Here is a 23,649-nt window from a genome sequence, read left to right as displayed (position 1 = left end):
TCAAGTTAACACAAGTCCTTCTGCAAATGCTTCAGTTCTAAACATGGTATTACAAATCTTACTCCTGTTTTTAGGTATCCACATATTCTATTTTCAGGTTGAAAAATGCTCCTCTTTGTAGTTAGCTTTGTCTCGATAAATTATTAGAAGTCTAAATACCTTGACTTCCTTTCGTTTGCTGTCTTCATCTGCTTCATGTTCCACCACTCCTTGAGTCAGATTGGTGTAGTTTGCTAGTTTATTCAGAAGAGACGACACCATGGGGTTACTATCCATTTCTTCCTGTTGGATTTTGAAGAACACTGCATTTATTAAATAGATTTTTTTTAAAGTCATCATTTTATGATACTACTTCAAACACATACTCAACAGGTCAGCCCTGATTCAGCCAAATAAAAAAATTAGCATGACAAAATACCACTCAGCTTTCAACCAACAGGAGAGTTCTATTCTTTCTAGAAGTTTAACACTACATGGCTGTGTTGCACCATTTCTTTCATATTTTTACACTATCTTAAAATATGCAGCTCGAATATAAGGAAAACCTAGAGAAGGACCACTGTTAATTTTAAAAATATATTTTTATCACAATACAGTCTTTAGCAATTGTACTGGTAGGGCTGAGTCATTAGGGTGTTTTTCCAGCATCTTGCTTGTGTTTAAAGAGTGACTTCAAATGATTTCTCAAGCACCAAAATACTTAAGGATCTCTCTAAAGTCTACCACTGCAGGCTTACATATTTTATCTTACACCAGGCATACTACTTCCAAAGTGTTAATGTGTTGAAAATACCCACACATATGCATATCACATGTTATTGCACATATGTAATACCACCTGACACAGAAGTCAGCCCATCTTTCTTTAGCCAATTATCTGCCACGAAATAAAAACATGCTAAAACAAATAACAAAATCCAGAAGAATATACAACACAAGAATCCCAAGAAAAATGGATCCAAGGGAATTCAATTAAATACACAAAAACTGAACACTGGAAAGAAGACGAGATCGGGTTTTTGGGGGAGGTCCGAGTGCTGGAGAGCTAGCCAGAGTAACGACACATACACCAATACGATTTGAGCATCGTTCTCTCCTTTATTGTTTACCTATACAAGCTTATATCTACTTTTGCAAAGATTCACACCCAGTCCCTCTAGACGGCCTCTAATCCGTGGGAGAGCGAACCAGTGTATTGCCAGGGGCTTTCAGGGCTGCCTGCAGCCAGGTGCTTTCCAGGCTTGCCTGCAGCCAGGGGCCAGTTCAGGGGTTTTTCCTCAGCAACCCTGGGTTGTCCAATCTTTCCAGGGGTATCATATGCCCCTGTTCCGCAACGAATCCCTCTACAATTGGGGTGACAAACACAGACAAGAAGTATCTCTGCCTGGGAGATTAGGTAATGATAACAATCATAATAGTCAAACTTCTTTTTAACAATTTATACAACAACTCCAACATCTGAAAACATCAGAAAAACAAGATTGTAGGAAACTTACTCTGAAACATACATAGTATGAAAAAAGATTCACGACAACATCACCATTGGTGATGAAGTCACTAGAAGGCTTTCAACATGATACTGTTAACAGCACTGTCTATAACTTGAGATATGTAAAAGTAATGGTTTTATATCAGCTGAGGATTTAAGGTAGGTCATGATTCAAAATAACAGATTTGGGACAAAAAGCAGCTACGGCCAAGTTATCATCACTAAGGAAAACAGCAACTAATTTGAACCACATAAAGTTTTGGGAATGGCTTTATGGAATAGAGCCTGAAGGAGAGAAATTCAGTGACAAAACTTAAATATTGTTCCTGTCAAAAAATACTAAGATATTGCATACATGATAAAAAGACAATTAATTATGGACATTACTTTGATCCTTAGCACAATTTTCTCTAAGACAGCGAAAAATAGTACATATACATTTTTTGGTTCATGCACAAAATGAACTGAAAGATCATGTCCTCTGCGCAAAGACATTTGAAAGGAAGAAGAGAGGAGCATAAGAGAACAAGAAAACATTTACAAGAATGCAACAGCAAGGTGGCTAAACAATATTGGAAGGACCTTGCTTTTGTTAACAGCAAGCATCAGAGCCAGGCCAGTTGATGCTGCTAGAGCAGAACAACTAAGGTTTTTACTAGAAATACTACTTAATTGCAAAAGTGGCCCTTAAATGTACTAAATTAATATACTTTTTTCACTAATTGATTATAATCATTCAGTCGATTATAGAGGTATGAAACATCCATTATAAAGCAGATGTTTACATTAGAAATTGCTATGGTGTGCTCTATACTATAATTGGACAATACAACTAAGTCATGGCTTATAAGTTTGTTTTATAGCTTTGCTGCTTTACGAGAAATCTGTGATTCCCCTGTTGAACGAAATCTTTTGCTAATCCTTTAAAAACTGAATACTGCTTTCTTAAAACAAATAGATTTAACTTCCAGCAACTTCCTCTAACAATGTCTAGATTCTAGCCCAAAAAAATTAAATGCAAGAATTATTTTGTCTTATTATTTCTTCCCATTAATGCACACCAGTATTTACTGTTCTTGCCTATATATCATTCAAATCCACTGAAATGGAATGTTAGCAGGAACCAAACTATGAAAAAGTTATTAAAACTCATTTTCCCCCCACTAAATTTCAAGACAGAAAGCAAGCAGGTGCTTGCGCATCTCCATGAAAGGTAAAATATGTTTTTGGAGTATTTAACTCACCTCAAAGAGAGCCATATTCTTTCCTTCATACACATTTCCTCTGTCAAATTCTGCTCTGTTAATAAATGGACTACTTTCCCTGGCAGTCCCATCCCCTAGTGGAAAAGTAACAGAATTAAAAACAAGAGAAAGATAAAATGAAATGATACATTATACCATAAAAGGAATAGTCAGAAGACTCTGGTTTAAGAAATGGTTCTAAAAAACACCATAGGTGGCTGCAAAACCCACTCTTCATCTCAGACATGCAGATGTTAAACATTTAAGGAAATTAAGTTTATTTTAACAGTCTAATCTTTGTATAGCATTCTATCTCTTAACTCTTACTTATTATTCTCTAACACACACACTGATTTCTCCCCTACCCTTTCTAGTTTACCTAAAAACACTTGATAATTGCAATAAACTTCACATAAATGTTCTGGATATACAATAAAATAACCCCCCAGCCTGGCTTTTCTTTACTTTACTAACTCCCTCAAAAAATCTCCAGTAGTTGAGGCAGGAATTTATGAAAAACAATGCAAAAGGAATTATTTTGTAAAGGTTGTGGGGACCCTTCCATGACATGTTTTACTTAATCTATTCCTTATTGAAATATAAACTTCATTAACCTGTAGCTCTACTGATCTGCTCTGGCACTCCTCTCAAAAAATACAGCATTACTTTCACTGCCTTCCAGCCCACAAACTACATAAACTATTACATGCTGATACTGTCACAATATTGGCATTTCCAAATAATCTCAAGTCCTTGCCTGTGCCACTTTGCCTGTCTTTTTGCTCTTATATTCACAAATTACAGCAATAGCACCTACCACAGTTTCTTCACTACAGAATTAAAGAACAATTGAAGAACAAGTTGTACTCTTTTTCCCTGTCTCCTCCCTCTGCCCCTACAGGACATTTCTCTCCACAGTCCCAGAAGAAAGCTCTGGCAAACGTGTACACTAGTCTCAGCACAACATATTACCTTGGTTGTAAACCAGACAGAAATAGATCTCAGTCCCTCAAAAAGAAGAGGAACTGTGGATTTCCCACCACTGATTTCCTACCACTCTCTACAGTATCACTAACTTGTTGGTATCATGACATAGAAACCACATACTGTCATAAGAGACACAGAAGATAGCAATTGTCCATTAGGACTCTAAAATGAGTTCCCTAGTCCAGAGAAGAAATGGTGATGAATTCACCTGTACAATATACCTCCTTCTATCCATATCCTCCAACTTTCATTTTTCGGTTTCTCTACAGGTTATATTTAGTCTCCCACTGCTTCAAGTCCTACAGCCTGGTTAGGTGCCCCTCGTCCAACAACGGTTAATGCAAGGCCAGCAGAAGGAGCATTGTGAACGCAAAAGAATCTCCCTCATGAACTAACACCTTGAAATTTTTCACAGTATATGGAACACGTTGGTTTAGCACAAGATTATCTGAGAAATTGACATTTATCCTTTAATGGGCTCCATTGTACTTAGAGAAAGGTTCAGTTAGCTTTTTTACAGACAACAAAAAGCAACTCCATCCTAAAACAAATACATCCTGATTCCTCTTTTCATTTTGCTAAAGCATGTCAGCACTAGGACTTTTTGCTTAAGACATTGCATTTCCTTTCCAAGATTTTTGGAACATTGTTTTTCTTTTATCTCCATTCCTTGAAATCACCCCATTGTTTTTGGTGAAGCTTTATAAACCATTCATTAAAAGGTCCATTCCCAAGTTAAAATAAAACTAAGGTTGTTCTATGTCAGTCTTGCTGAGGTCACACTTCTATCGACTTTCTCACCAACTGACAGCTGGTACCTGTAATGATTAACTAAATATTAGTATTCCTCTCAGGGTACTTCCAATCCCTTCAGAAAGGATAACTCTTCGAAAAGTGAGCAGGGAAATGTCAATTATTGTTTTGCACTCATACAGAATGTAGTGTCACTGGAGTTACTCCTTCAGTGGGTATCACCAGACTAATCAAAACACCAAAAGGGTAGCAAAAAAAATAACGTGAATCAGTATTCATAATTCTGACGTTAAATACTATGGTTTTGTCTAACCAGTTCTGGACATAAAAATCAGTATCTCAGCACTACACAATATTTTAAATTGTAGGTAGAAGAATAGTGAAGATGTCCTTTATATGTTCGTATTTCTAAACAAAGAGTTACTTGGCTTTGCTCCAATAGGAAAAAGCTCAGAGCACAATATCTCTAAGAAACGTGTCTTGTTAAATGCACCTAACAGTCATCAAATGGAAAAATGCAGAACTTAGGATCTGAAGAATAGGAAACCTTTTTCAGTGTTTCCAACCAATATTCTGCCTATTTCAAAGCTTTCTAACAATAGTCTTCAAAACAGTCTGGTAGTGACAGACTGCAAAAAAGTCCTGTTTCTCTAATACAGCTCTCTTTTTGTATTTGTGGATATTTGGCACAGCATTTTGATAGGTATTGCTGATCATGTCAAATATTATTTTAGCTTCACTTGAAAAAGAATCAATGCTGAAAAAGTGACCACAAAAGCAAACTGAGAAGTACTCTGTCATCTGCAGTTTGTTGACTAATTCTACAATTGTCATAAAATCATTAGAATCACAGAATCATAAAAGCATTAAGGTTGGAAAAGAGCTCTACGATCAGGTTCAAATTTTGACTGAACACTACCATGCCAACATAACCACAGCACTAAGTGCCACATTCAGTTATTTCTTGAACACCCCCAGGGATGGTGGCTCTACCACCTCCCTGGGCAGTCCATTCCAATGTTTAACCACCTTTTCAGTACAAAAATTCTTCCTGATGTCCGACCTGAGCCTCCCTGGGTGCAGCTTGAGGCCATTTCCTCTAGCCATATTGCTAGTTGCCTGGGAGAAGAGGCCAACCTCCACCTTGCTACAACTCCTTTCAGGTAGTTAGAGAGTGATACGGTATCCCCAGAGCCTCCTTTTCTTTATGCTGAACAAGCCCAGCTCCCTCAGCCACTTCTCATCAGACTTGTGCTCCAGACCCTTCACCAATTTCATTGCTCTTCTCTGGACACACTCTGCAACTCAACGTCTTTCTTGAAGAGAGGGGCCAAAAAGTGGACACAAAACTCGAGGTGTGGCCTTAACAGTGCCAAGTACAGAGCAACAATCACTTCCCTGGTCCTGCTAGCCACACTATTTTCAATACAGGGCAGGATGCCATTGGCCTTCTTGTCCACCTGGGCACACTGCTGGCCCATATTCATCCAGCTGCTGGTCCTGCACTCCAAGGTCCTCTTTTGATGGGCCACTGTCAAGTAACTCTTCTCCCAGCCGGTAGAGTTGCATGGGGTTGTTGTGCATGACATGGTGCTTTGCCTTATTGAACCTCATACGTGTGCTACAGTGGATAACCTCCAGTTGTCTGGAACCTCCCCAGTTTATCAGGACTAACAATAATGATAGAGAATGGCTTAGCAAGCTCATCCACCAGCTCACACAGTACACTCTGGTGAGTCCCATCCAGCCCCATAAACTTGTGAGTGTCTAAGTGGCTCAACAGATCACTGACTACTTTTTTCTAGATTACAGGGGGTCAGTTCTGCTCCCCGTCTCTCTCTACCAGCTCAGGGGGCTGGTTCTCGTGAGGAAAACCAATCTTTCTGTTGAAGACTGAGGCAAAGAAGGCACCTCAGACTTCCTCATCCTTGGTTACAATGTTCCCCTTCACATCCAATAAAGGATAGGTTTTCCTCGGTCCTCTTTGTTGTTAATATATTTATAAAAACACCTATGAACACCTTTGAGTTTTCATCACTGCTGTCAAAAAAAAATCACCTTTATTTCAAATTTAAAAACACCACCTTTTGAAGTATGCTTATTGAATATGTTTAGATATTCAGTGAGCCTTATAAACATGTAAATCAAATTGACATGTATTATATCATTCAGGAGAAAGAACTAGTTTCAGGATCTCAACACACAGACAACATCCATGGTGAAGTTAACCAAACAAACTATCTCAATCTTTAGCTTGTCCCTTCTTCAAAAGAAGATTCAACAGAAAAGAAATTATTTGCTAGAAAACCAGAACTAACAGGATTAACACTTTTCACAAATGCTGTAAATCTTGCCCCTCATGCATCAGGTGGACAATAGAAAAAGCTATTTCAGTTACTGAGGTAACATGGAACACAAAAGGAATAAGTACTTCATTTCACTAGTAAGTCTCAAGCCATCTACGGTTTATCTTAACCTGATTCCCTTGAATTCTATGAGGAAGCTTTAAAACGGTCAAATCATAGAATAATTTAGGTTGGAAAAGAACCATTGAGTCAAACTACTCACCTAACACTGCCAAATTCACCACTAAACAATGTCCCTAAGCACCACACCTACACATATTTTAAACACCCCCAGGAATGGTGACTCAGCCACTTCCTTGGGCAGCCTGTTCCGATGCCTGACAAACAAATCACCTTTCCCTTAGGTTTCTTTGAAATTGAGTCTGTTCAAACTCTTCTCAAGTGTGGAGCTGAGTTAAACATAAAATAAAAATTATAATTTCCAGTGTAGTTTCAGACATGTCTTTAAGCTCCATTTCTTCTGAAAACCAGTGTCTGCAACTACAGCATTCCAAAAATCTATACTTCCTGTTGCTTGATTTCTGAAAGTAACTCAATTTATGAGGATTTATAGGCAAAAATATTAAATCTAGACTAGTATCTAATTTTGGACCACAAGAAAGACAAAATAACAACAACAACAAAAACTTCTTTGAGTTTGGTTATAGTATACTTCATCTGTCTTCTGGCACACAAAAAAAATTTGTTGGTTGATGTCATACTCCATGTCACCCAGTATAAGTCATCAAAGCCTAAGCTTTAAAAATTATGTTTCTACTCCCATACCTGCTTTAAAAATTATTATTACTATTTTTAATCTGATACAGAATGTTCATATAACCTAGCACAACTCTGCGCTTATTGCTGGACCAGTAGACAAACTAAAGCCCTAACTAATGTACCTTTCCTAAAAGCCTGTGTGGTGTTTGCTGTGTTGATGGGACAAGCAAAAAGCCCTACTCTTGATTTCTACAGATACTCAAGCACTGTGGTGGGTAGTTATATCTGCATGGAAATTAGCTGCAACAATGACATTTTCTTTTGCAGACAAGACATACAGCTGCAGGAAGAGAAGGTAGGAGATCTGTCTCAAGGTAATAGTCAGTGTGTTCATGCAGATCATCACAATGTGCACACTCCCATACTCTCTAGTCTCCCAAACCCACACAAATTACCACAAACCATCCCAGAGCTGTGCTGGTCTTAAATTTGCTGACAATGTCATTCTTATTAACACTTCCACACATCAAACAAAACTTAGGTAAAAATTTTTGCGTATCACAATTCAGTGTTGGTCACAGAGGCAAAAGACAGCAATGTGTCCAAATCCATATTCTTCAGAAGATTCAGAGTAGTGATTCTAAAAAACATCGACAGGTAGATTACTTTTAAGGTATGTTAATAGTTCAAAATTTCTAAGCTGACCCAAACTGGCGCATTTTATATAGTGCAAAACAGAACCCAACAGTATAGGTTAAACATGCAGAAGCCACCTTTGCCAAAGAGGTGGCCCTCTCATTTGGGGGTTGGACTAGATGATCTCCAGGTGTCCGTTCAAGCCCTAACAACTTTGCAATTCCCCTCTTATACTTACTACTCACCCATCTGCATCCCCATATCACACTGTTCCTCCCACAAATTGAACTATTTATTATAAATGCTTATGCTGTCACCAGAGACAATCAGCATAGGAATGAGCAATTCCTCGAAGAGAAACAACTTCCTTAGCATTCATGACAATAGCACTAAATTCCCACATCTGCTTCCTTCCCCACCCCTGAATCACAAGTGGTAGAGTGTGAAAAAAAAATGTTATAGGTGTCTTGTCATAGAGAAAGTGGCAGAGGAAGGCTAGAGGTAGACAAGGAAACGATCATTTAAGTGATCCTAAATTTCCACTATGATGTCTGTTCAAGAGATTAAGGACAAAAATATTTGACTATCTAATCTGATTTCCCATCTTTCCGCAGGCTGCAGAATTTCATTTGAGCATTAAGCTCTATAACTCTGAAAAAAGAATAAGCGGTGTATCTCTTGATGTTTCCATAACTGAAATAAGAATAAAAATCCTATTAATTTATATAAAGATTAAGGTTTTTTTAATACTGAAAGAATCTCAGATTGTTCCGTATTTCTATTTAAATTTGGCTCTTTCAAACTTCTAGCAATAACATCCTAGTAACAGCTTCCAAATGTAACCACTCATAGTATTTTCTCTCTGTGAAGGTAACTATACTCATTCAAGCAATCTCAACCTTTCTATTGAAAAACCAAAAAAGTTAAGTTCCTAAAACTTTTTTCTAACTTTTAAATTATTTTTGTGGAAACATTCTGTACAGGTTTTAAGTTACACAAAACAAAAAAAATTCAAACTTTAAAAATCAAAACCAGCCTTCTAACACCAGTCTCAGTCAAAGCTATTTACAGAAGTATAATCGTCACCTCTCCACTCCAAGGATCAGGTTAGCCTTCTTTACCACAGCATTAAACCAAGCTCATGCTATTCTATTCCAGTCTGACCCCTAAATCCTTTCCAGATTCACTGCTTTCTCACTGTCCGACACTATGTCTGCCATCATTATTCATATTCAAGTATATGCTCCTAATGCTCCTATTTACTTTTGTATTCAAACACATTTTGTCCAAAAAAGCAAGCACCTTTTTCTCCTGACATGAGGTAAGAGTCTAACACCTATCTGAAAAACAAAAGTAGGTTGCTTTCTTATGATAAAAGAATACAGGTGTTGTTCAAAGGAGTGAGAATTATCTAAAACTTTTGAACCACATTACTTCAAGTAAGATAGCTCAGCTATGACAATGTATAACTGTTCTCCAAACACGTACTTGTGGAAAACTAGAAATGCTTTGATTCCCACTAGAAATTGTTAATTTTATATGCTGTTATCTAAAGCAGAACTGCAGTTGGAGAATAATCCTTCACAGAAAAGTCCTAACTTTTCATCGTTTGCAAAGGGCAACTCTTAATCACAGTCCGTGTACTGGCTCTGGTTAACAACATACAGGTGAAACATAACAATTTAGAATAAAAACCACGGTAGCATTTTCATTCAGATAGTATTTGGTCACATTAAGAAGAAACCACTGCAAACTGAGAATATGAAAATAAGATTCTGCGCAAGAGACAGCAAACACTTAATGTAACAAAACTTTTTAAGGTAAAAGTACATAAAGTTTAAAAGTCAGTAAAACTGATGTATATGAGTGTCACATCCAAGAAAGCTGCCTGTGGCAAAACCTTTAATTCCATCTTCTCTATCCTGTATATTTACATCCTGCATGTTCAAGTTTTTGATTGGCAGGCAACTAAAGAGAAGTCATAGAATCTAAAAAATTAAATGCCTTAACACTTCCAATCTAAATCCACATATTGAAGCACTCCTTAGAGCTCTAAAATATAGTCAAGTTTTTAAAAGCCACTACCTTGCTATAAATTCAAATATGGAAAAGGCATCAATAAACTTGTTTGAACATATCTTACCTCATTTTTTCTGCCACATGGGTTTAAGAATTCAGTGCAACCTAACTCAAAGTTTCATGTTATTGCGCTCTTTTTAGTAATTAAATGTCTAAATGTAAAATATATTTATTATATCACAAAATTCTTGCAGTATTTTTATTAATGATTAGCACAATTTATATGTTATCTTGATATGCAGAACAAAGTGTATTTAAGCCCCTTGTAAATAAACTCCTTTACATAATGGATAATTCTAATACTACATACATCACCTAAGTTATTAACATAGCTAAATTTTAGCTTTTCTTTACTTAGGCTACTATTATAATCAAGCATAACTTCTAATGAAAACACTGCAAAAGCTCTTTATAAAGTATTTATAATTTGGCTGGAATTATGGGAACCTGATATTTCAGTAAGAGAGATATTAGAACCACAGTATTGTCTTTAAAGAGACTCACTTAGATTTGGCCCGTTTTCTTCATAATGTTGTTCACTCATGGTTAAGGAAAATTAAGTCAGTTCCTCTGCTGATTCTTCACCCATCAAGAATTGAAACAGGAAACTGACAGTTCCTTCCTCTCAGCTTAGTGTAAGACCTCAAATCCTGTCTCTTACTAGCATTGGATTAATCCTGAAACTAGTCATGAAGGTTTCAGGCAGCATGAAGCATGCAGATGACACAAATTACATGATAGTCACAGAATTCTCTGAAGAGAATTAAGCTGAAGGATTTTTGTCAGCAATAAACACCCTCCTTAGTGAAATGGGAAGGATCAAGTCACTGAAATACCCCCACATCCTCATCTAATAGTAAGTACATTTAAAGTTTTATTTCTATCAAATAAATTCACTTTAAAATATCTCCACTAAACAGATCAGCAGAGATTAGCAACAAGTAGTATTAACCTATTCCAAAGGCCTATGTACTATTAAAAAACCCTCTTTTATGCACCAAGTACATATTAGTACTTAAGCAAGTTCGTTTTTAAACATTGATTTTATGTAGAAATAGTTGTCATTTATTCTACTTAAGGTGTAGCAGATAAACACTTTAAAATACAACCCTAGTAACTCTGTAAGCTCTTTTTAAAAATAAATATTTTTCAATTATAAAGGGTTCTCTTTAAGATTGGCAGCACAATTTGTTCATTCTCTTTCAAATGAAATGTCACTGTTTTCCAGTTTATGCATTCATTTATTACACATTCTATACCAGCCTTAAACAACTTCATACAAAGTGTTTCAATTCTGTTAAGTGGATGTTAGTAGTAGGAACAGACTAGTTCCTGTGATGAAATATTTGAATGACATCCAAAATCTGCCTTTCGCTGATCATAACATCTATGTCGCAAGCATGGTCAGCTGTGGAAAGGCTATAAGGTTGAAGGGTTGACTGAAAATATACTAGACATCTCAGTGAGATTAACCTATCTTCCTCCATTGCACATATATACAGACACACACACATACGTGTGTCGACTATTCCCTGGTTTTCCAATAAATAACATTTTACAGAAATTCACAGCATCCATGCCTCATTAGTTATATGATTACTTCTTCGTAGATGATCAGGTTTGTCATTGCTATTCCTTGTATTTGAGGGTCTTCAGATTTAAAAGATTTTGCAGGAGTTAGTTCTCACATTAGTTTCTAAATAAGAAACTGCTGTGGCAAGATAAATAATACTATGGGATGCTAAAAATACTAGTATGCCTTGAAACACCTGATACACACAGCTGCTAAGGAACAGAAAGCTGATCAACTTTACAAAGTTTTGACAGGTCTATCTAGACAGCCTCTACAAATATGTGTGAAGAAAACAAAATACCCAACAAAAATCAAACCCAGAATTTCTTATAAAACTTCATACATTGCTGCCTACAGACTCACATTTCCTTCTCTTCTTCAACTATTTACTGACTACCCTTTCTTTGCAGTATATTATAAACACATTAAAAGACACAGGCACATATGCTTTCTGCTACTTTGTGAATATTTGAGTCAGCAGGCTGCACCCTTAACCACGTTGTTCACTTGAAGTACTAGTTTCCATTCTGCCTCCTTATTCTTCTGAAGTACTACTGTGACTAGTGCTATAATCCCATAGCAATTCACAAATGTCTTCCACTCCTTCACATACATGAAAGTATCATATAATCAGAAAATACAAAGCTATGGAATTTCATATTATGAAGGAGTGCAGATCATAGAGTAAGAACATCCCAGGCTACTCCGCTACCACACAGATGATTATCAGGTAAGAATGTGTGAAAGGGGATAAATGCACAAAACTGTGCATTAATTGATAAGTGCTTTGCTAATAAGAATCAAAACTGTTGATCTAATGACAAGACAGCATACAGCTGATTCCCTCCAAAAAACAGCATTGAGTTTGATAGGGCAGGTTTGTCAGGTTTTTGTGTGTTTGGTAGGTTGGGTTTGTTTTTTTTTTTTAAAAAAAGGTACTAGTGTAGTCAAGGAAGAACTACTTGTTTTTTAAGACAGACAATCCAATCAAAACCGATTAACATGCTAGATTTCTAAACAGCTGGAACAAAATAACATGCTGACCTATATAGGCTGAGTCAAATGGGAAATCCCCATTCTCCTCTTTTTTATTTTCCTCTTTGCTCTCAGCTTTACCCACCACTCACCTTGACACAACCCTAGCCATTCTCACTTTTTGCAGCCCTCATTTACCTCAACTCAAAAACATGGGAAGCATGATTTTTACCTCTGCAGCAGTTTAGTTTATTCACAGTTTAGCATGCTGAACCAGGCCAGTGAAACGTCTGATGGTGAAATGCAGGAAAAAGGAAGCAAACCCAATGACCGAGAGGAGGACAGGGAAAGAAATTATTTACTTCTTAGCCTTTTTCTCAAGGCTGGAGAAGTGAGAAGGGCAAATAGCCCTTCTCTGAGCAGCAGGCTTTTAGATGGGCTTAACTACAGCAGCTTTTAGCTGTACTAGTATTTCAGAATTCTTTAGTTTTCAGAAGAATAACTCAAGAACAATTATTTGATTACACAGCATTAACCTAACAATTCCATACAATACCCAAAGCAACAGTAAGTAGAACATCTTTCACTTCCCAAAACTCTCTGTCAAGTATAGCATTTAATCTCTTCCTGAAGTCAGAGCTCTTCGCCTATAATTTACATACAAATTAATGCCTTCCCTTTTCAGTGTTTTCCTCTCTACTTCCAATTTTACAGACACACGGGAAGAGTCATACATAAATTCATCCACTTGATTGATAAACCACTATGAAAACAGCAGTTCCACTCTTCCTCTCATCTTGCCAGGATTTAAAAGTGTTCCAAGCCTTTCAGATGCTTTATATATACATATAGTCTAACAAATCCTGTCTAACTATGCCTGTACGTATATTCAGTATTTTGAGATTCCATCTGAGTAAACACCATACACCATGCCTCTCTGACTAGCTCTTCTACCAAAAGAAAATTTGTCCAGATTAATGCTGTACTACAGTCATCCATCTAGTACAAGAAACAAATTGTTGCCACAGTTTATATTGTTTTTTTCTATTTCATTTAGTTTAGAAAAAGAAGAGGCAGTTATTAAAACACTCATCATTAAATATACTAAGAGAACGGCAACTATATGTAGTATGTATCTTTTATGAGTAAGTAAGGTTTAAGAGGAGAAAGCTTTGGAAGAAAATGACCCAACTTTGTCAGCTTGGTGTTTTACTATATTAGCTTCCTAAAATAATGTAAACACATTTAGTTTATCAAGTATCTGTTTTTATCTCTTTACATTTACATCCCACATCACACGGTATTAGCCTTTTTTATCTGTCATCTGTACCACAAAAATAAGATGACATTAAGAACTGCCTTTTACAAACCCCCATCTATTCACCTGTGATCATCTAACAAAGTTAACCCCTCCCCCACACCTTTACAGAAGTATCCATTCTAACAGTGTCCAAATGTGCAAGATATGAACTAGCTCGCGTAGCGCTAGCAGTGATTCACACACCATACTTGGTATTGCTGCTACAACACGCTTCAGAAAAAGGAAGTGTTAAGAGCCACAAGAATTACTGATTTCCCAGCAGAGTCTTGGCATCCAAGTGAAAAATCACTCATTTCCCCAGCAACGCTGGTAGAGAAATACTAGTGCCCCTGCAAAAGGGGCTGTCCTGAGCAGACCCTTACTCAGGATGCCCGAGCTCCACCTCAGACTTGATTCTACTCCCCCAGGAGGCTTCAGGAGCGAGGCCTAGCAAGAAACAAGGCTCCGAACGCGACAGCATCTCGTAGCAAACACCTACTTAACCCTAGACACGGTCTCTGATGCAAAAGCACATGGCTGTACAAACACCTGGAGCAAGGCAGGTAAAACTGTACTCTTCTCTACAGTCTGAATCTTTCCTCCTAGCCCTCTCTCTAGTGAGCTCCAACAGCAACTACCTTTTAAGAGAGCCTAATGGCTGGACTTGATGATCTGATCCTAAAGGTCTCTACGTCTTTTCCGTCTGTTAAACCGCCGTGGGCGGCGCTGCTCCCGCCCGCTCCCCGTCGCAGGCGGGAGGCTGTCTGACCGTCCCGCACCGCCCCCAGGCAGGCGCCGCGCCCGACCGCGGGGTGCTCCGCTCCCCCGGCCGGAGCCGCCCATGAGTACTTCCTCCTTTCGGCCAGCGGCGCTGGCTAAAGGAAACAAAGAGAAACAAGCTCTCAGCCACCCCAGGCGCCAGACTTTCGCCCTCTCCCGAAGCACACTTCTCCACCTGGACAGGTAGCCCCGTCATCGCCCGCTGCAGAGAGGCGATGGGGCCCCTCCACAGGAGTCAGGGGCTCTCCGGCGGCCGGCCGGCCCGCCACATGCGGCAGACCCGCTCCTCCGCACACAAAGAGCCGACGCTCTTCAGTCGTTGACCCCCGGCGCTTCCCCACTCTCTCACCGGTGCCCCGGTCCTTCTCGTCGCCTTCATCTTCCTCCTCTCGCTGCTGCCCATCCCGCTCCCCGCCCTGCGCCTCCACCGGCACCACCGTGAAGCTCGTCGGCATGGTGCAGACGGCCCCAGACCCGCTGGCGCCTCCTCCTAGGGCAGCGGGCAGGGTGAGCCGGGCGCTGCCGCCTCCCTCACGTGAGAGCCATTTCCTCACGCAGCGGGGGGGCGGTGGCCGGCACCGCGCCACCTCCCCCTCAGCGCCTGACTGATGGCGCTGCGGCCGTAGCTCCGAAGGGAGGGGCTCGGGCAGGGGCCCGGGCCCTGGGGCATCCTCTCTTTCTCAAACCTTGCCTTACAGTTATCCTTACAGCGCTAAGACCACCAGGCTGCTGCTCCTCTGATCCCGCCAGACAGAAACTGCCTTCCAAAGGAAACTAGAGCCAGGCTGCAGGACCTTAATCCTCCGGATCACTGAACAGATGACAGCATCCAGAACGCCCAAGCAGGAGATTTATGATCACCTTTTGGACAAGTGGAGGAGAAAGTCCACTGCACACATTTGGACTACCAGGAGATTAAGATGGCTCCCAGAAATCTGCTCTCCTGTGCAGCAGACATGGTTTGCAGTGGACAAGTCAAGGTCCTGTGATTCAGGCTGGAGTCACCATTTAAACTCTGACTGGAAGTGAAGCAGATTCAAAGAGTCAGTGGATGAGTAGTGTATCAAATTACATATTAATGATGTAGCACTAGTGATGAGATACAGCTCTTCTTTACCTCCAACTTCTATCTCAAAGGAAGTTGTAGCATCTCCACTCCAAAAGTAGAGAAAACAGATTTAGAAGCCAAGGGCATTTTTCTTGTCTCCTGCTCTCCTATCTTCTCAATCAAAGTGCTAGAATAAAGCAGAAATGCTATTCATGTCAGTCTGTATCTGTGTCTTTTGGAAGAGGACTCTGGTTGTTTTGTGGGTCCCATACTTCATTGGGATGGAAGATGTCTATGTAACACTACAGTCTGTCCCACAGCATAGAGGCCTTCAGAGAAGGGGGTAGGGAAAGTGATTCTGGCCACCAAAGGTGGCAGTGAGATGGCAGATGTGGAGATGGTGGGGCAGGAAGAAAAGGACAGGGAGAGATGCACGGTAACATTTTGATACTTGGTAAATGGGCTTCCCATTCAAACCATGGTGTCACTGTGGTAACGAGAATAGTGGTTTGCATGAAAAAGAAGTTTCTTCATCCTCCCTCACCCTTCTTCCAAGCTTAAGAAAGCAACTGGAATGGTTTCTTTGCTAATGATAGCAGATCTCCAATGTTAATGATGTTATCTGCAGAGTTAAGGATGTTTTGGGGCACTTTTAAAGTTCATTTTGTCATGGTACATACTATTATCAAAATTAATAGTGTGAAGGAATCAGATACAATGATAAATTAGAATAGTAAATGTAATTTTGAAATACATACACAAAATAATAATTTCTTCTTCAAAACAAGAACTGATTTTTGTCCAGGACAGAGCTAATTTTTTAATGGTGACTGTGAGGGAGCGGAGCATTGAACTATGTGTGCCTGTCTAGGTTGTTATTCTATCCCTTCACCGTCATCACTGGGGCAAAAACAAGGGATTCTTGTCTGGAGGGTCTGTCCACCACTAGTTTTCATTGTCCCAGGTTTAGTGAGCATATTTGCATGTAAGTCACTCTTTCTTTGTACATTTTTGTTATTAGTATTGCTTCTGTTACTCTTCATTTTCTTATCTCCTTGCTGTTTCCAGTAAATTGCTCTTACCTCAACATGCAATCTCTGCCTTTTGTATCTCCCACCGAAGAGGGAGGGGAGCAGCTTGTGGTTTTCTTTCTAATGGGACTACTAAATTTGGAATACCATTCCTAAACCATGACAACAGCATTGTCTTGGTTTTGGACACAAAACTTCAGGAGGAAACACTCCAGAATAAGTGTCTCCTCCTAAGGGAAAAGGGCCTCTCTTTTTCCTCCACCAATAAGACAAGTGGGTCACAGCAAGCGAGAGTGGAAAAAAACCCAAACTGTTTGTTAACACCAAACAAAACAAGGTAGAACAGGGAAAAAACCCTCAAAACACAACAAATGCCCAGAGAGGGAACAAACATGTGGGCTCGGACCAGCCGGGGCTACCCCGCGGGCCCGCTGGGGCCACCCCGCAGGCTCCCCGGACCGGCGAGGAGGGAAGGGAGGCAGTGAGGCAAGGGGAAGGAAAGGGAAAAAAGAACAAGAAAAAAACCCCAACAGAACGTTTCCCCAGCTAGCTCGAACACAAAGGAAACCAAAAAGCAGCACAGCGCTCCCGGCGCACTCCCTCCCGAGCCCTTGGGCCGAGCCGTTCAACTGGCCCCTTGGTCCGTGGCTCTGGGCCCGTCCCCAGGTCCATCTTAAAGGCACAGCGTCCTTGGGCATTGAGCGGACGGTTAAGGAATAAAGCGGCTTCATAACGTCACCCCAGGACAAGCATGCAGTGTATTAGGTATGGGATCATACATGAGCATTGAGAAGAAAATTTTCAATAGCTGATCATTTTTAAAGGAACATCCACCTCGTGCCTTGACAAGTCTATTGAAGGAAACTCATGTACCGTAAAAATGAAAACTGTGTCATACTGCATGCACAAAAGGTTGAGTGGAGAGAAATAGGACTGCAGCCTTCATTTTACTCCAACCTGATACAATTATTTTTTTGTTTAAAATAGCTAAGAGCCAAAGAAAGAGTTTTGGGCTAAACCACTTTTTAATGATCAGAGGCAGCACTTCCTCTTCCAGCTCTCTTCTGTTTCCTCTGTCATAACCATGGAGAACCATCTGATGAAAAATAGGCACAGTTCAGTGGAGCAAATAGGGTAAATTCATATGGGCTTGTGGGTTGTCCCCCATTACAGGGACAACCTGTAAGGTGACAGCTGTGGGTTTTGAACCTCTATAAAAGTTATTGCACAATGAGGACCTTTGACTGGGAAAAGTAACTCACTTCTTACATTTATTTGTCATTTCCTTTGAAATAGCATGAGATAAGTAGTGTTGGGATATATGCAAGATCTACCAACAGACTACTCTGATGGTATGGTTCTTGGAATAAGAAATAAAAAAGAGCAAAGTAGAATAAGATTAAGACATTATATAAATCTGTGTCTAAAAAGCACAATGATGAAATCATAACATTACGTGAGTGTTTTGTTAAAAAAAAAAAAATTGGGAAAAGCTTTCAGTTTGTGACATTCCCTGAAAACACAGAGCTCTGCACCATCACCATCCTTCTCTTTGGAAAGATAAGAACGCAGCAGGACAGCACCAATTCAAACATATATCCAGATAGACCTTTAGAAGTCATTCCTCTTGTTAACAAAAAATGGATTTTGATGAATATTCTATAGTACCCCCCTAAAAATAAACTAAAAACTGGAACACATGAGGATCTGTGTAAAGAAACTAGTTCATATACCAAGAATAGTAAAAGGATAAAATTAATGCTAACAATAAGGTTGTGATTTAAAACAAGATGTCTGTCTAAGTTAATGATGTCTCTAAGACACCAATACCTTAAAAACTTGTACTATCTTTGATCTTATTAAGATATTAGAAGTAAATCACTAGAAAGAAAAGAAAATGCCTTCATTGTCACAGAAAAAAGTAAAGTCAGAAATAGCAAAGAAGGAAAGAAGAACGTCTAACAGTCTGTGACTGACAAAAATCATTAATATTACACTTTTTCAAGTCATCAGGACTAATGCAGTTTATGCATGTGAAACTGAAAATAAACTAGCCACTGACTTCTTGGACTCAGGAATGTTGCATTTTTAGAAACCTCAAAATCTTTAGAAATCTTGAAAAACGGAAAATTCCAAGAAAGGGAATGACTGTCCTTGTTAATATTGAGTTATCAATACTTAAAAAGAAGAAAGAGTGGCTCAGAAAAGTTGAACTAACTGGCTTAATGATAATTTTGTTTTGAGGAAAGATTATCATGATCTGTATATTTTGGGGGACAAGATAATGTGTCTGAACAGTTAAAGTCCACATGAAAAATAGCCAAGGCATTTGGTTTGGTACCAATGGAAAATTGGTTGGAAATTTCTATGGAATTAACTGCATATACTTCTCATATATTTCAAAACTGCTTTCAGGAAGATCTCAAGCTGTTAGCAGAAGCAGAAAGAAAATAAAGCATAAGACAGGGAAGATTAGGATTTTCTCAGATGCTTTTTTCATCAGCCATTTAGATTTTCTAGTTAAGTCTGTGGGTCACAATGATTGCAGTAAGTAATGGCAGAAAACATTTGTAATCTGAATTGAAAAGATAAAGGCTTTATAATGCAGTCATAAATACATCTGAGGATCAGGACTACAAGGAAATTTCATCTTGGGAAGAAGTAATTCCAAAAAGGATACAGTGTAACCCAAATTGAGACTGACACCTTTTCAGTTTGACCTTTGCCTGTTCTTCCTAACTCTTCAGGAATTTGTGTCTTTTATTGTGACTAAAATGCAAGCCATCCGCACTGTGCTTTTTATTTGCTGTCTAACAAGCATTTTTCAGAGTCCTGTGCACCATGCCAAGTGGTACTGTTCTGACTTAGTTTGTTACCTACTTGTGCCTCCTCAATGAGAGAAGAAGGGCATCATAACCTCCCATTACCTGATTCCTTACAGTCTCTTATTTCTGTCATCTAGAACACAAGTTCATCTTAGCACATTGCAATGGACTAACTTTGTGAGAGCTAGAGTGTTAATTGCCCAAGTGTTCATGCCTAGAGCATTTCTGCAGAGATGCTGCAATGCCTTTTCATATCTATGGTGATCAAGACACCTGAAGCTAAGTATCAGATTGCATGTCTGTCTTGCATTCAGAGCACATGGAAATAGAATTCTATGAAAACCTGATTAAATTAGTCATTGCCAACACAGTCAATTCAAGTAGTGAGCTGTTACTTTTTAGGCAGGTTGAACAAGACCATAGTGGTGTATTCACACTGTTTTGTGAATATGGAATACCCAGCAGCAGCTCCAGAAACGCTGGATAATCTCTCCATTATTAAAGAAATTGGTTCAGTCTTCCAGGGTTAGAGCATGCTGATAGAAGAACACAAACTGGTACGAAGGTAGAATGCTACTGAAAAATAACATCAAGCAGCATGGTTGACTCCTCATATAAATAATAAACACATTGATAAGAGAACACTCTGGAGGATCCTTTGCTGGGTTATTTAGGAAGTTGTATCTGCTACAGTATGAAGCATGTTAGGATACCATCACAAAACCACCCGTGTATATATAATTATTGAACAATATTTGCAAAACTAGTGGCAAGTATTTTTACTTATAAAAGGCTCGGAACACAACTGGATTCAACAACTATTTCTCCATTCAGCAGATATACGAATCTTTGCTAACTGAAGGCTGGGGAAACTAGGGGTGTCACATATATTTACAATGCCAGCATGTTTACTGAGTAATGATACACCACAGCAGGTGCTGATATCACAACACAGGTTTCTAACGAGATTGAGATTTGCTTTTAAATCCTTTACTGAGTCACTTTTCATTAAATGCACGTACTTGATGGTACTCGAGTTGCTAACAGAGCAATGCTGTTGGCTTATGGGCAGGCTTTGCATGACAATTTTATCTTTCACAGTATATTCCTGTGGCTTCTGTAAAAAGAGTGAAACTCAAGAGTTGTATTGGTTTGCTAAAGCAAAAAAGGTCATGGCTGAACTTTGTAGAAATCTTCAGACTGAGTTGGGCCTGTCATAAGTTTACATGGTGATAGTTTATGGTGCTTTTTAGTCCATGAGGTTGGGCAGACCCCCAAGGTGCTGTGACAGATAGCTGCATTTCTTAAATTTGTGGCCTCAGTTGACTCTGTGAAAACCTGCATATTGTCTATTTTGTTGTAAAGATGAGATGGATAAACAACAAAGCAAAGAGGTGTATACATGGACCTCTCTGACACTGACACCTGGAATAGGCATTCTGCCTTTCTAGACACTAACTTACAGTGGTTGACAGAGGAAGTTTCCAAAGTGCAAGGTAGCAGGCAGACAAGCTGACAAACTCCCCAAAAGGTAAGAGATAAAGGTTGTCCCAAGGACCGGTACCAAAAATCAATGATTAGAAGTTACAGAAAAAATAGATGCAAAGAAACCATATTATGTATTTTAACTCCAGGAATGCCATATGATGTTAATTGTCCAGCAGGATTTTTGAAAGGGCCACAGTAGGCAAATTTCTTTCGCAACTTCAGATTGATTTGTTCCAACCAGCAGAGCTGAATTTCCTCTATTTGAAGAGTGAACTTATGTGATTTAGTATCTTCATTTATGAAGAAACTTAGCAAAGAAAGCTATTGTTTCTATCCTTCTCCATCTTAGAGATATCTAAAACTTGTTCTCAAAGACCCTGAATGTACTAATAGGCCAAAGTTGCGCTGACCAGCCTCACCTGAGACACTTCTAACTTCACATTCTCTGTCCCTGGATCAAGGGACTCCCTTTAAATTCAGGCCTCGGCCTTCTGTCCCTATGTGATCTATGGCATAGATGTACTTGCCTTAAGTTCTATCACAGCTCTGCTTCACCATGAACTTTGTTATCCAGAGCCTGGCCTGCTTGTCTCACTTGGGCACTGTGGAACCAGTGGCTGGAGAATCTCCTATTGTGCTAGCTTTTGTTATTGTGGTTTGGCTTCTCTCCCAAAGGGAGCAGACAGGCCTGAATGTTCCTTGATGTTCTTCTGAACGAGGTCCTGAATACCTTACTCTACCCTTGAAGTTCGCCCTTAGTGTAAGAGCCTGCACTAAATGACCTCCAAAGGTTCTTCAAACACTTCTTTCTGATTTTGTAAAAATGCAACCACTATCCCACATCAATTAGGTACAACAGAATTTGCTTTTTAACAGAGCAGAAAAATAGAAGGAAACTAGAAAGCTTGGTAAAATATCTGTTGCCTCCAGTCTCTACTTCTGCTCTCTCTTTTGTACTTTTGCCTCACTGGGTCAGTAGTGTGTGCTATGGGGACATCATGAAACCTAGGTTCTGTAGTCTGCCATGCGATACAGGAAACACTAACAGAATATTAATAAAAACCGGTTCCATCTTTCCTGGTGATAAAACAGAATGAGTCATCTCTCACTATGAAAAAGGCTAAGCCTGTGTTATGGTGCCTATAACAGCACTGCTTAGAACTCTGTGAGCCCTAATTTCTGTTCTTTCTTGTTGCATTGTTCAACATCACCTGCAGAATTAACTTTTCCATCCTTTCCCTCTCTGTCCACTTGACATACTGTTTCACGTACTCCTTGAGCTCAGAGGTTATTGTGTGGAAAAGATGCCAAAACTGTGGAGATGCACCCTTAGAGTATGCATAGTCGATTTTTCTGACTTGCAGAGTCTGTGCCAGCTGGAGCAAGTTTTATTAGTTACAGAAGTGGTGAAATAAACCACTTTTATGGTGCAAACCTCTCTACAGGCTGAAGCAGGAAATAAATAAGTTTGCTTACACCAGCATGACTTTCACATACACCTGTTCCTCTGTTGGTGAACCATGACTCTGAGAGAGGGAAAACATCATTAAAGTATTTTAAACAATTTTATCTCTTAAAGCTGTTCTCTGACAAAATGAATACCCTCTCCATCCTCTCAGTGGCATCTGCTAGCAGACACAGTTGAGCTGACTTGCAACATAAACACTTTGGTTAATCATTGCCAAAACTAAAATGAATTGTGAAACTAGTTTCATAATTCCAAATAAGTGAGGAGAACATAGAATCATAATAGGAAAATGTAAAGAGTTCCTTAAAGAACAATACTTTGTCAAATGAGTGGCAGGTATAAAAAACACTAAGATGATACAATAGAAGTTAATATTATTTTTGCTTTAATATGACTTTGCTTTAACTGTGTTTTATTATTCTGCTGAACAGAGAGTACTTGGCAGAAAAAACCCCTGCATAATCCAATTACATTGCTTTTCTTCCAAAGGGAAATTATGCTCAACTCAATGCTAGGAGCCCCTCTGCCCAGTGAGAGTCCTCATCACTGAGCAGCAACATGGTATGGATCCCTGATATTCACTCCTTGGGAGAGTGAGTTCTCTGCTGGACCGTATTACATTTTCAGTAGAAAGGGTGGGGAGTAGTTTCTTGCATGCTCATTAAGGATATTATTTTGGGACACGACAAATAGCACAGTCGAATCCCTTTAGGCAATAAATACTTAGAATCTTCCCAGAGTACTCCAAATAGCATGTTATTATGCTAAAACTAGGCGCTTCACCTTCTGTTTTTAATTAACTGACTAGTGACTGTTAAATGGCATATTCTTTAATACGTCTGCTGAATGAGGACCCTCAGAGGACATGGGCAAAATTAGGACCTTCTTTGCTTTGTCTGAAGTGAAGT

General features: G+C 39.2%; 1 protein-coding gene and 1 long non-coding RNA gene across 5 annotated transcripts in view; one reads left to right on the top strand and one right to left on the bottom strand.

Moving 5' to 3' along the window:
- The window catches only part of LOC116441343 (solute carrier family 12 member 7-like), a 69,099-nt gene extending 53,616 nt beyond the window's left edge, over window positions 1-15,483 (bottom strand). The window contains exons 1-3 of one of the 4 annotated variants that reach the window (XM_032103142.1): window positions 15,231-15,483; window positions 2,734-2,828; window positions 160-282 (exon numbers count right to left, since the gene is read on the bottom strand). In XM_032103142.1, coding sequence (XP_031959033.1) covers window positions 160-282; window positions 2,734-2,828; window positions 15,231-15,336 — 324 coding nt within the window. In that variant the 5' untranslated portion in view covers window positions 15,337-15,483. Of the gene's footprint in view, window positions 1-159; window positions 283-2,733; window positions 2,829-10,757; window positions 10,868-15,230 lie in introns of those variants that run through there. The other 3 variants (XM_032103118.1, XM_032103126.1, XM_032103132.1) reach the window with 3 other exon arrangements.
- Window positions 10,933-17,016, top strand: LOC116441361. The gene is made up of 2 exons (XR_004239042.1): window positions 10,933-11,109; window positions 14,530-17,016. It is a non-coding gene; the product is annotated as an uncharacterized LOC116441361 (long non-coding RNA).
- Window positions 17,017-23,649: the final 6,633 nt, after the last annotated feature.

Source organism: Corvus moneduloides, chromosome 1 (genome assembly GCF_009650955.1).
Source record: "Corvus moneduloides isolate bCorMon1 chromosome 1, bCorMon1.pri, whole genome shotgun sequence".
In the NCBI taxonomy this organism is placed as follows: Eukaryota; Metazoa; Chordata; class Aves; order Passeriformes; family Corvidae; genus Corvus; species Corvus moneduloides.
This window is presented reverse-complemented; position numbering and strand designations above follow the sequence as displayed.